Genomic DNA, 12971 nt, shown 5'->3' on the forward strand with positions numbered 1-12971 from the left:
TTGAGTGCTTAAACGGTAGATAATCGAGTGGAGTCACGTACATTTTTGTGTTAAATTGTTCCCGGTTTAATGATGGGAATATTTTGTTGGGTAGGAACATGACGCATTCAGTGGTACCAATATTGGTACAATTGCATACCTGGAGGGCAGGTAAATGACGCAGTATGTGGTAAAATGGAAAATTACAGTAATAAGTTAAGGGCTGTGGTGGGAATAAATATTTTGCAGCTTTAGTGAGGTTGTTGCTTTTAGACCTTTCACTGAGCCTTGCAGCGTTGCATTCATTGTTAGAGTCAGCGTGCGTGGGAAAGAGGTAACACAATATGCTTTCCATCTTAGTGTTTGCATGAATTAGGATAATAAAACCAACATCGCTTGCTATAGAGTTTGGATAGTTTCAGCTGACCTCTATTGTAGTTTGTAATTAGGGATAAAGACAGCCTTGATGCCGCTCTTTTTGTCCAGTTGCACTTGGGTTGACATCTGTGGTCCATAACCTAGAAACTGACCACTGAGCAAAACTAAAGACAAACACGTCTCAGGAAGTATACATCTAGTCATTCCTTTACATCCCATATTGATTGTTGATTGGCTCGTGGGTGTGTTTTTTACAAGCTCCTACATCCTGTCAAGGTCGTTTTTGTGTCCTCGTTTCATTTTCTCTGCGCTCTGGCCTCTGCTCGTTTGGGTTTGTGGTGAAACTGAGCCTGGCTTCATAAAATTTTCCATCAACAGCAGCAAATAACAACAGGGTCAGATGAGGAGAGCGTGGCCCTCTCAGCACGCACACTATGGAGGCCGGGGCAACGGGCTCTGGTTTGGCCTGGCCCGTGGTATGCTCTTCTTCTTCTTCTGTATGTGAGTAGGTTAATGACGGGAGCACCATGAAACCGAGATCATCCTTCCGTTATTATCCGAGGCATCATCTGGCATCGGTTATCGTAACCGAGATGTGTGCAATTGCTTTCTCACATGCTATCTGTATTCAGAGAGGTGGTGACAGGCTGGTTGATTGTAATGGTGGTTTGTTTAGTCACCATGTTGGCAGAAGAGGTGAGGTGTTACTCAGTCTGAAGACTTTTTGGCATGCATATTCTGAATAGCTGTGTTTCATAATGGTATTGTGTTAAGAGGAAATGGGTGGTAAAGCTACTTTCTGCCAAGAAATTTGTACCTTTGCTCAGTTTTCTCAGAGCACGGACTGCCTGCTATTCTAACACACCCTGCTTCCCGTCCAAGTGAAACTATTGATGGTCGAGTTCCTTCTACGCCGGCTGGACTTTATGTGACTCAACAAATTCCCCCACCCTCACTGGAGACAACACTGTACGCTGTTTAGATCTCAAACCATGTTCAGCACATTCCACAGAAATAGAGAGGGGATTGAATAAACATTACCGTCTGTCTCTAAATGAGTTTACTCAGTAATTATACATAATGGAGGAACATTAAGGTTGATTAATAAGGGGGTTTATTGTTGTGCTTGTTGGGAATGGTTTGAGCTTCTTAGTGTATGCTCAGTCAACCCTCGAGAGGAGCACAAGCTGATGAGTCCTGTGTTTCATCAAGTTGTGCCCAAACAAATGTACAATTTCCATTCCTTTACTCCTCCTGAGCAGATGGCCTGGGTTTTAAATCCTGCAAGGAGAGCCTGGTTTGTCCTATAACCAGCATGGAAAACTACTCAAGACATTTAATTAAGACACAACTCATAAGACTTCTGATGAATGCCTGGATTACAACTCTATTTCTGCATTTTTGTTCACATATGTTGCCGCATGGAAATGACATATTTGTATTTCCTGGGATCTGGGCAGATTCAGGCCACCCTAAATAAATGTAATTGTAAAATATTTAATTAAATTACAGTTACTAATCAAAATATTGGTGAATACAAAGGGGTTACATAAGAATATGTTATTTTCGGTAAAAAGCTTATTCTGTTGTGACTGTTGAAAAAGCTGTCAACATCGAAATGCTCGATGTCAAACCGGAGGAAACATCTATCTTTATTGTTTAAAATATTTGTTAGAAAAGTGATTAAATGTAATAAGTAGGGCTGTCAAAGTTAACGCCATAGTAACATGCAAAATCGATACTGTACATTTCCTGTGACCACAGAAGTTAATTTTTAAAACGCTATGCATGTAACGAGCGGAAACTGACCCGCCGTCCCTGACACGTCCAAAACTGATGCTACAGTTTACCTAGAGCTTCATAGTTTGAAGCGTAGGGGCACTGACCAAATGTCAGTATTTGAGTTTGAGTTGGAAGTGAGAATGTATTGGTGGAAAACATATCCCCTTCACTATAGTTACATACACTTAAAACACACACTTACAGTCCCTCCAACAGCTGTAACATCCCCGATCACAAAAACAATAGTCATTTGTTCAATGATGTCATGTCACAATAAGCCCTTTTCTGTATGTGTTTGATTTTATGGTGTCCAAATGATTTTCCTACATTAAAGAAGATTTGTATTGTGCTGTCCACATCAAACACAGAGCATATGGCTGCAAAGTCCCCAGTGGACCATTTTGATTAATACAATGACTGAGTTAAAAAGAAATAAGTGAGGTTTGACCAACAAAAGAAACCTGACTTTCCCAAGTAAATCACCAGCAGACATGGCAGCCGCCCAAACGAGTTGTTTCCCCTTTTCTCAGCCTGACTATAATCTGGAAAAATGGATTTCAAAACCGCACTGACATATTGGTTTGCTCAAACAATCAGAATTTTTTTTTTTACTCTCAATTGCCAGCTGCTCTCAGTTTTGTACCAAAGAATTTGGCTGGTGTCATAAAACAAAGTCACGTCCCACAAGAAGCAGCCAGCCTCTCTGCGTCTGGACTATGTGTTTGATAGCTGCCTGGGGGGCGGGGGGGTTTGAAGTGTGGCAGATGACTCTTGGCCTCCGTTGCCTCAAGGGCCGACACACCAGCGGATAAGGTCTCCCTACTCGTGCCATGAACAACTCTTCATTAGGCTCATGTCATGATCCGTTTCCTATCATTTAACACACCGGCATCTGGCTGCACGATAGCGCCAGACAAGTTTCCGTTGTTTCACTTCATCGAGCGATAAGACCTAGGAACTACTAGTCTATTGTACTTGTTTGGTGTTAAAACAGAGAAACTGAGTGACAAGGCTCGGCGCTGCTCCACCTGTCACTGCTGCTGATGAATTGCTCAGTGTGATCTGTCTCAACAATGACAGAGTGGATCATATTTCCTGTTTGACCCGGGTTGACTCATGCTCATTCACCTCCTGTTCCCGTACTTGCCATTCACACATTCACTTTCCCCGTCTCAGTCTCCCACACCCACTCTGTCAGGTGTGAATCCTCCGGTATGAAGTGTTGTCTGAATATTTCTGGGTGATGGATTGCTTTCTGGAACAAGAGTTAGCCTGCTGTTTGAGTGTATAAAATCAAGTAACGGCTATGCAGCAGGATGTTGGGAATTTTTTATACAGCCCTCCAAGATAGCCGGAATGTCCTCAGGTCGGGCTCCTAGACAGACAGAGCAGCTGTTCTTCCGGCATTTAGGGAATTCCTGCCCCTCCCCCTGTCAATGCAGAGGTCGGTAGGTGAACAAGACGTACACATGCCAGCTCTTTTAATAGGGTGCTGATAGGCTGTACAGCGTGTATTGTGTCAACCTACAGATGCACCGATTGCAATTTTCTCGGCCGATTCTCATTTCATTTTCTAAAAGTCTGACCTGCTGATTCTGATTTTCTTTCTAAAGGATTTTACACACTGGGGCGTATTTTTCGTGCAATTAATTTGCACGTCAATATATTTTTTCGAACTGTTGTTTTTGTATGAGTACTTTCACACAGAACGTGAACATTATGTACATTTTTTTCAGAGCAAGGATGATTTTCTGAGGTTTTCGCACAGCGATTCAAGGTATCAACTAACCACGTTGTGCTGAACGAACATATTCAATACGTACACTATAATGTATAACAACACGGAGGCTCCATAGTCTGAACCAAGATGGCAAACTTTACTGCTCCTTTCAACCTTGAAAAAGGCAGAACAGACTAGATCCACCCCTCCCGTTCTTACATTTCACAATAAAAGCCCTAGACATTTTCACTGCATAACTGTTCACACAACTCGGTCTCACGGGAAGGCATATAAATACCACAACATCACACTGACAATCTGCGTGTCATGAGTCCACATTTTAGCCTTTTCGCGCGTCATTTCTACGCCACGCAAACAACCGCAGTTAGGCTTAGGCAAGAAAAACACTTAGGGTTAGGGAAAACGTCATCGTTGGGCTTAAAATAAGTACGTAAACGTAAGTAAAATACGTACGGAAACATCGTAACACAACTACAGAAGTCACGTCACAAACGTCAATAAAAAACACAATGACAATCATCATTTGACAAACGTCACTAAAGTAACTTACAAAACAAAATACCGGTTAACAACGGTCTTGAACAACGATCACCTGGTTAAAAGTCTGGTGTTTGTTGGGCCCATCCACCTCCCCGCCCACCATAAGTGGTCTTTCTCGCTTTTTATACTACGTCACTAATTCTTCCCGTATCATTTATACGCAGATGCGTTTACATTGTAGTCAGTACAGGATACATGGCGTACAAATGACACGCGATTATCAAGAAAGGCGTACTTATTGCATGCTAAACGCCTTGCCTTACCTTGGTAAAAGATCATGTTTTGGGTTAAAATAAGTATGTTACTTCTGGTTTCACATGGGACACAAACAGCGGCCTCCTGGGTGAAGGTCTCGTGTTTGACTCGTAATTGACAGTTTCGTTGTATGGGAATGTAAATGTCAGACCAGGCTGAGTGTGTCCGTGGAGTGTGGGTATCTTGATTTGATGTGTCATAATGCACTTTAAAAAAGAAGATAGGACATTAGCACTGATGAAAGCAACAAATCATGACATTTGAGGCCAGCACCGTGTGGTGTGACCCCCCGTTGTCTGATCCTGCACTTGATGTGGTAACATGGTGCTGAGGGGTCTGCTTTAATCATAACCCTGTTAAGAGAGATGAGACAGATGAAGCCAGACTCTCTCATCCCTCCTGGGTCCCAGACCGGGGGAACAAAGCCGGTGCTTGCAGACCCCAGGGAGGTGGTACGAGGCCCAGGCGCCTGCCCAGACACACAGGCCTCTGATTGGAAGGATGGAAAGGGTGTATCTGCTTCCCGTAACGCGCCGTCTCGCCGCTGCCTCAGGGTGGCTGACGTTTAGCAGATATGTAATCTCAGACAAGCCCAGAGGGTGTGTGTGAGTGTGTGAATGACTAGTTATTGATGTTATTTAGATTGGCAGGCCTAAGGTGTATTTAAGTTAAAGTATTTGTCAAGAAGAGTTACGGCCTGGGCTTGTCTTATAGGATTTTATTGAAAGGAGACAATAATGATTCCTATTACCTCCTGGCACGTAATGCACGTTTTTACCTTTGTTGAAATATTCATTTCTTTTGGCAAGAAGTGTAATATGTTTTTTCAGCCACAAGGCAATGGTGAAATATTATGACTCATTTTTAAGAAACCTTTCTTTGTAAAACTCTTGGTCCACAAGTTAACCATAAATTCTATATTCTGTTAAAAGACTTATTGTTATATCTGGTAATGGTGGCCAAAACTACCCAGATTGGAAATAACTTAAGTCATCATTTTCTTTGAAGCACTGTCTAGACAGTGTAATGCTAAAAGTCATAATGAATCGATGTCACAGTAGTACACTGTGAGCGTAAAAAAATGAGTTTAAAATGTTTTTTATGAGTCCAAAAGTTTGTTTTTCTACTCTGGACAATGCTAGTAGGTTACACGTGGGACTACGTCCGGTTTTCAAAATAAGGTGTTAAAGAGAACTGTATATACAAAATACATCTATAGAAATAAGATTGATGGGATTATATTCACCAGAAGTATAAAACATTACATGTCCCTTATAAATTAAAAAGAAAATACCACTAATTTGTGAAGGAAATGTCTTTATTCTTTGATTTTTGGGTTGCTGGAAAAAATTTAATAAATAATTCCTGACAATGACCGATATGTTTGGCTTCAGGACATCTCTGACTACATACACGCTGAAAATCAAACATTTTAATTTATTAATTTAGATATTTTCCAAACTAAAAGTCATTAGAAGTGTATGATTCAACTTTTTCCTATGGTCTAGTGTTAAAAAAGTTAATAAAAATCGCAATAAATCGTAATATAGAATCGCAATACTTGTAGAATCCCAATACTTAAAAATCCCAATACATATCAAATCGGCACCCAAGTATCGTGATAGTATTGAATCGGGAGAAATGTGTATCGTCCAAGCCCTAATAGAGAGTACAGTGCTAAATGTCACAATGAATTGAATGTATGAGGGTAAAAAATAAGTTTTAAATTGTTTTTACGCATTTAAATGTCAGTTTTTTTAGTCTGGATAACGCTAGTTATGCCGTATTTATTAAATCATGATAGTGGAGCTCCAGTACAGACTACAAAGGGATGATTTTGGTGTGTCACTCTTCTTGAAACATCCAGCTGTTGGACTTTCCAGGTGCTCTGATTGGTTAAAGTAAAGTTGTGATTCACCTCCTCCACCAGGTGGTTCTGTGAAGGACGCGAGCTGCACAACTCTCCTGACATACAGATCTGGAGGGATGTTGACCTGCACACACTGGTGATCGCTGAAGCCTTTGAGGACGACACGGGACGTTACACCTGTGTAGCTTCCAACAGTATCGGAGCGGACAATACCTCTGCTGAGGTTTACATCGAAGGTCAGATGTTTTCATATCAGGAAATTATGATATTTTTATTTTTAAGGCATTTGTATATTTATACTGTACCTATGAGAGGACTGGAAGTCTTTGCTGATGAAGAAGCAATATCCTTTTATACAGGATTTATGAGAAATATAGTCATATGTTTTGCATACATTTAGCAGAACAATTTCCCTAGGAACCTGTTGTTGAACTCTTTATTATTATCATTTTAACTGTTGAGGAGGATGGCCTGCATCACAAGGGAATCCCTGCTTTTGTTTTTGTCCCACTGCAGGAGCTTCGTCATCAGACTCAGAAGGAGAAGGAGCTGTGTCAAAGTCCAGATCAGGAACCATGCCTCAGTACGTGTGTTTTCAGCATGACCCCCTTGTGACCCAGCGACCCAATGAACCTTGAACCCCTGAGCAGGTTAACTGAGCCCTGCAGCAGCTAATCAGGTCTGCTGCCTTTAACTGGGCCCATAAAAAGGCCCCTTAAAGAGCCGTAGCCCTGACCCAGTACGCGGCCTAAATAATGAGATAAAGAGGGTTAATATGGTAAAAAATCACCCTGTCAGGATTGTCCCCTGTACTTATTGTCAGTTGTTAAACATTTGACCCTTTTCCTGCTTTCACTCTCTTCTTTTTCTTTTCATCCTTTATTCTTGAAACATTTTCTTCTCACATGAAAAGATAATGTTATCCTGTTGGGCCACAGACCAAAATGCACATCATTTTTTTTGCAGATCCAGATGTGGATGCAGGAACTTTTACTTTTAAAAAGCTTTAAAGCCACTAATTGCGATTTTTAGGTTGTAGTGTGCTCAGTTTTAAAGCTTGAGATACTGGTATCGTATGAAACTAGAAAATCGAATGAATTCCGTATTGAGCATCTTTAACATTACAAAATAAAGTTTAAATAAGATTTTTTTTGTTGCTATTTTTTCAATACAGAAAAATTGATTGACTGGCAAAAATCTGGCCCACGTATATATTTATTTTCATGTTGATTCGGATCAAGAAGCATGTTCAAAATTTCGTAACTTTTTCATTTGGAGGATTGTGCACGCTAACAGCACTCGCTCTGAGTGCTTTCTACTTCTCTAAATGTTTTTGATTATTATCTGTTGTATAAATCTGCCTCCATCTGGACGACTTCCTGATTCCCTTTCTGTTTACACACTGAAGCCAAGATCACTGATATCATCTTAATTGCTGGGGAGACAATTTTCTTTGATTCAAGTTTCATATTTTAACTAAAAGCATATCCAGTTGAGAAATGCCTCCTTTCTTCTGGGAAAGATTTCTTGTGCGTATGTGGGTGCTGATTTATGCTTTGTTCATTTTTAGAATTCAGAAGAAGACTACTTCAATGTCCCTGACGATACGCTCATCGTCACCCAAAACCTCCGACGTCCTTCCTCGTTGCTCCACCCTGGTCCAGTCCCTGTCTCAGCCCCCACAGCGGGTAAGCAGCTACAGCACACAGGACAGTAGATCCACTCAACTCAACATGTCATTGAATTACCGCCTCACGGTTATTTGCCTACGCAAACCAGTCAAACTGCAGTTTACATCCATATCTGTCCAAAACGTCATCACTTCATCATTTTATCCTGTTAGGCATTTGTGTGAAATTGTCATAATTTGCATAGGAATCCTTGAGTTATGGCCAAAAACGTTTGTGCCAAATTTGTGTTCAAGTGTCGAATGGTACATCCGTACAACCCAAAAACATAATGCCTCCGGCCACAGTTGTCACCGGGTGGAGGCATAAAAATGCTCTTCAATGACATTAGCAGCAGCCTTTCTGAACGGACTCTACTTGAAACCACTGAAAGTACGTTTTTATCATCTTCTAGATGCAGAGCCCAGTGTCGTCACTGTATGTTGGCGAGGTGTCGAGTCCTCCTATATTCACCAAGGTAAGTCTGCATTCACAATATACTACACATATGTTGCTTGGGTTGCCAGTTAGGTCAGCGCCTAACAATAATTCGTCAGGTTTGTGAGTCAATATCTTTTGAAATTATTCAACCCAGTGTTTCCCCCTAGAATATGACCGCCTCTCCTGAAAAATTACCGTGATACTGGTCATACCGCCCAGCACTAGTTGAGGTCAGGGCTCTGTGCAGGCCAGTTAAATCCTTTGGGGAACCCATTTCATCATGGATTTATTTTTGTGCACAGAGACATGAAACAGAAGGGATCCTCCTAAAGTGTTGCCACAAAGTTTGTAGCATACCATCTTCTAAAATATGTTGTATGCTGTGGCATCAAGATTTCCCTTAATTGGAACGAAGGGACCTAACCCAAACTATGAAAAACGGCCACAGATACATACATACTTATATACAGTACATCATGCATGCAATACATGCACGCATACAGTACATACATAACCTGATACACATGTACTCGGTCTTCTTGCCTTCCCATAATAACAGTATGCAGCGCTGTGGCTTTCAGCAGTGGGGGTCAGATAAAACACGAGCTCCAGAACAACCCATTTCCAGCTCAGACTCTTCAACACTCTCCCAGCTCCCCTCTGCCTCAGGCTGTGGGTGTTGTCATGGCGGGACGGAGACAGGCTGAGGCAGAGCTTCTAACGGCCCTGCCAAACCCACATGGGTCAGGTCTCTTTCACTCTCGCTCAGCCAGTCAGGCCCTAAATCATTTTCCACTTCATTACAAAAAGACATTCGTTTTTCTTCACCTCCACCCCCCACCTCTGTTAAAAACTGTAATCATCTCAGTGAGAGGATGTTCGCCTCTAGTGAAGTCAGCGCTGTGATGTCACCCCAACAACACACCCACACACATACACTGTCAGATCCATGATGTACATTCCTCCCATGGTTTTCCCAAAATATACCCATGCCAAAGACACACAGTCACAAAGAGAAAGAGGATCGGGCTCACGGGAACATTTATTTACACCGACACTGAGTGCCTCTTGTCGATGGATATACCGGTCAAGCGAATTTTAAGCAAAGTTTCCATCAACTGGTTTGGAACAAATAAACACAGCTGCGCCCACAAACTGGGGAAACTGGGGAAACTCTCACGAGATTGTAAAGGTTGGGCATTGACCTCGAATGGTTAAGGTCAGGATAGGTTGTTGGGCAACGAGTCACAAGAGAGTTATTGCAAGTTTTTGCAGATCTCAGATCAGATTCCAGGCGTTTCCATATCCGATTTAGTGCATACATTTTTGATAAAGGCAAAAATCACCTCAAGCGAGCGTAAAAAAAGTTTTATCAAATTAGGCTGTTTCCATACAGCTTTTCTAATGTGATACTTCAAAAAGTGAATAAAAATATATGAATGGAAACACGGCTTACGTCACTCTGGCCTAGGCTTGGGCGATATGACGGGGATTATCGTTCAACGCGATATTGGTTGCCCACGATGATGGTCCTCACGTGTCCACATGTGTCTAAAGGTGCCGGCGAATGAAGCCATGAAGCCGGCCAAGCTAAAGCGACATCTGATTACAAAGCACCCGGAATATCAGGGCAAAACAAAGTGGTTTTAACACAAATTGAATACAAATAGTTCCAATGATATCCAAGAGTAAAAATGGTAGGAATCATTATGCTTCATTGGTGTTACGATTATGAGGGGTACTTGGACAATGTTCTCCTCTTTAAGGGGTCCCCGGCCCCAAAAAAGTTTGAGAACCCCTGCTGTAGTGAAACAGAGTGACTGTTTATAGGCCTTAGTGTCCACTGGCCTCTCTCTTCCTCAAATGGTGTTTTTTGACAGTGCGTCATCTTCAACAATCTCTGTCTCCATCTGTCCCATGCTGTCATTCTGAGGCAGATTTATCCTTTTCATTACCGGATTCAGTCTCTTCTCATTTCCTCACCATTCTTCACTCACTCGCTCCTTTTTCTCATTATCTCTCTCTCTTACTTTATCCCTCCTCTGTGCAGCTGCTGCAGGACGCCCAGGCGTCCGAGGGCCAGGTGGTGGTTTTGGAGTGCAGGGTCCGTGGAAGCCCTCCTCCGCAGGTCAGATGGTACCGCCATGGAGAGGAGATCCTGGACTCCCCCGATTTTCGTATTCTCCAGAAAAGTGAGACATTCTTCTTCATCGTCTTCGGTCATGAAGCCCTTTGTGCAGCAGCTCAATATATGCTGATAACCAAAATGATCTCCTTATCTTCTCTTCCTTCCTGCCTATAATTTCCTGTGATTCAGAGCCTCGATCTGCAGCTGAGCCAGGTATGCCATCTCCCGGGTCTATCGAAATTAGTCTGCTTTTATGTTCCCAACCGCAGTCTGTGGTTAAACTTAGTAATGGATTATTAGATGTGTCTGAAGACTCAAATTGAGATTGATGGTTTCATTATCAGCTGCAGCCTTTCACTTGGTTATGACTACAGCAAATCCCAACTTAATAAGTCTGCGTCTCACGGGATACTCATATCACATCTACACTACAGTCAGAGGGAGTCCCTGGGAAAGTCTGAGAAACCCCACCGCCGACACATAAACACAAAATCACAGATAAACAGTGACACACGCGCTAGTTTATGTCAGACATTTCACACCTGTGTGACTCAGGGGGTCACTTCAGGTGTTACTTTCAGACTGTGAGTCACTCAGACGTCCCTGAACATCTGTGCTTTAGTGTTTCTGTCTGTTCTTCATGAGTAGTTACATCCACGCTTGTTCGTCTTTACTCTCTGCTCTCCGTGTGTCTGACTATAAATAGTGACTCACCAGTCTAGATGACATGTCCGTCATCAGTCTACCCTGCACATAACTTGTCTTTCACTATTATATCTCATTACAAACAAATCAAGTGTCAACATGTCACTTCACTCCACACCTGTGCAGATCACTGTCCAATGACTACGTTTACATGCACACTAATATTCCACTATTAATCCGAATATGACAACATTGTGAATCTGATACGGGTCATGTAAACAACAGAGTTAGACCTTATTCTGAATGGAGCATTTTCAGATTAAGATATGTGGGATATGATGATATTATTCAGGTTTTAGGAGCATTCTTTGCACATGTATACAGCACATTCAGAATATACGCCTCAATAGAGGTTTTTACGGCAGTTTGTGACACACAGCCTCTTGCCTGTTTACGGCCAGCTCTGTGCGTTGAACACAAACCAACTAGCCGACAGTTTACAGAGATGCATGCCCAAGCCGAAAGACTTGGATATCAACAGGTTTTTGGATATGAGCAAATATCGCAACGCCGACCTTTTCAAGAAGGTGGTTGAAGGAGCTAAAAAGCTTAGTAGGAATACTGTCTTTTTTGGAATAAGGGCAAAAAGCTGAATATTTTGTACATGTAAACATCGTCAATGTCAGGTCTTTCAACCCATATGAATCTAACTTTTAGGATGATAAAGGGTTTGGTCATTGAAGGTGTACTGACGGTGGTTGTCTTTTTTTAGAGGAGATCTGCACCCTGGTGATAGCCGAGGCCTTTCCAGAGGACGGAGGTCTGTTCTGCTGCACGGTGTCCAACCCGTATGGCTCCGTTAACAGCTCAGCCCAACTCACCGTCACTGCAGGTGCGTGCAACACAAGCAGAAAGAGATGCTTAGCTTGTTGTGACCAGACAGCATCTGGGCATCAACAAGAATTACAGCTGAATGTTGAAGCCAATGTGAGTGCCTTAAGATTAGGGTTGGGTACCAAAGCCTGTTGCCAATATGGTTCCTATACCACCAATATCTACCGGATTTCGATGCCATATGCGCACCAGTTTCCAGATCACCATTTACAAGGTTTCAACTCAAATACAAAATAATAACTTTTTTCAGCCTATCAAAACATTATGCAAGTCTTCAAAACTTAGTTTCAATCTTATAAAACCATTTTTATTTGATTTCAATCTTTCAAACCCTGAGTTTCTTTCAAAGATTTTTTTTTTTCAATTTCGAATTATGGCATCATTTTCATCTCATTAATCCCTACCATTTTTTAAGCAAAACTGATCACCAGTATATTGTCCAAAATGCTTCCAATGTAAGAACAGATCTCCTTTTAAAAAGGCAGATTGTAAGATGAAACAAAAATGAAATGCAAACTTTCGAATATAACCGGCAAATCAGGGCTTGGTTACACTAACCTCTGATACTCTAGTAATTCCCTGGAGGTCGTGCTGTTTGAAGTCAGTTATTAAATTTATATTGAGTGTCTCAACCAGATGACCATGTGATCT

General features: G+C 41.8%; 1 protein-coding gene across 5 annotated transcripts in view; it reads left to right on the top strand.

Moving 5' to 3' along the window:
- palld (palladin, cytoskeletal associated protein) overlaps positions 1-12971 on the top strand; it is a 72373-nt gene that overhangs the window by 24009 nt on the left and 35393 nt on the right. For 3 of the 5 annotated variants that reach the window (XM_074636174.1, XM_074636181.1, XM_074636177.1), the window contains 7 exons: positions 6606-6781; positions 7062-7128; positions 8116-8233; positions 8628-8690; positions 10704-10845; positions 10971-10994; positions 12199-12318. In XM_074636174.1, coding sequence (XP_074492275.1) covers positions 6606-6781; positions 7062-7128; positions 8116-8233; positions 8628-8690; positions 10704-10845; positions 10971-10994; positions 12199-12318 — 710 coding nt within the window. The remainder of the gene's footprint in view (positions 1-6605; positions 6782-7061; positions 7129-8115; positions 8234-8627; positions 8691-10703; positions 10846-10970; positions 10995-12198; positions 12319-12971) is intronic. The other 2 variants (XM_074636176.1, XM_074636175.1) reach the window with 2 other exon arrangements.

The sequence above is a fragment of the Sebastes fasciatus genome, chromosome 5 (assembly GCF_043250625.1).
Source record: "Sebastes fasciatus isolate fSebFas1 chromosome 5, fSebFas1.pri, whole genome shotgun sequence".
Lineage (NCBI taxonomy): Eukaryota > Metazoa > Chordata > Actinopteri > Perciformes > Sebastidae > Sebastes > Sebastes fasciatus.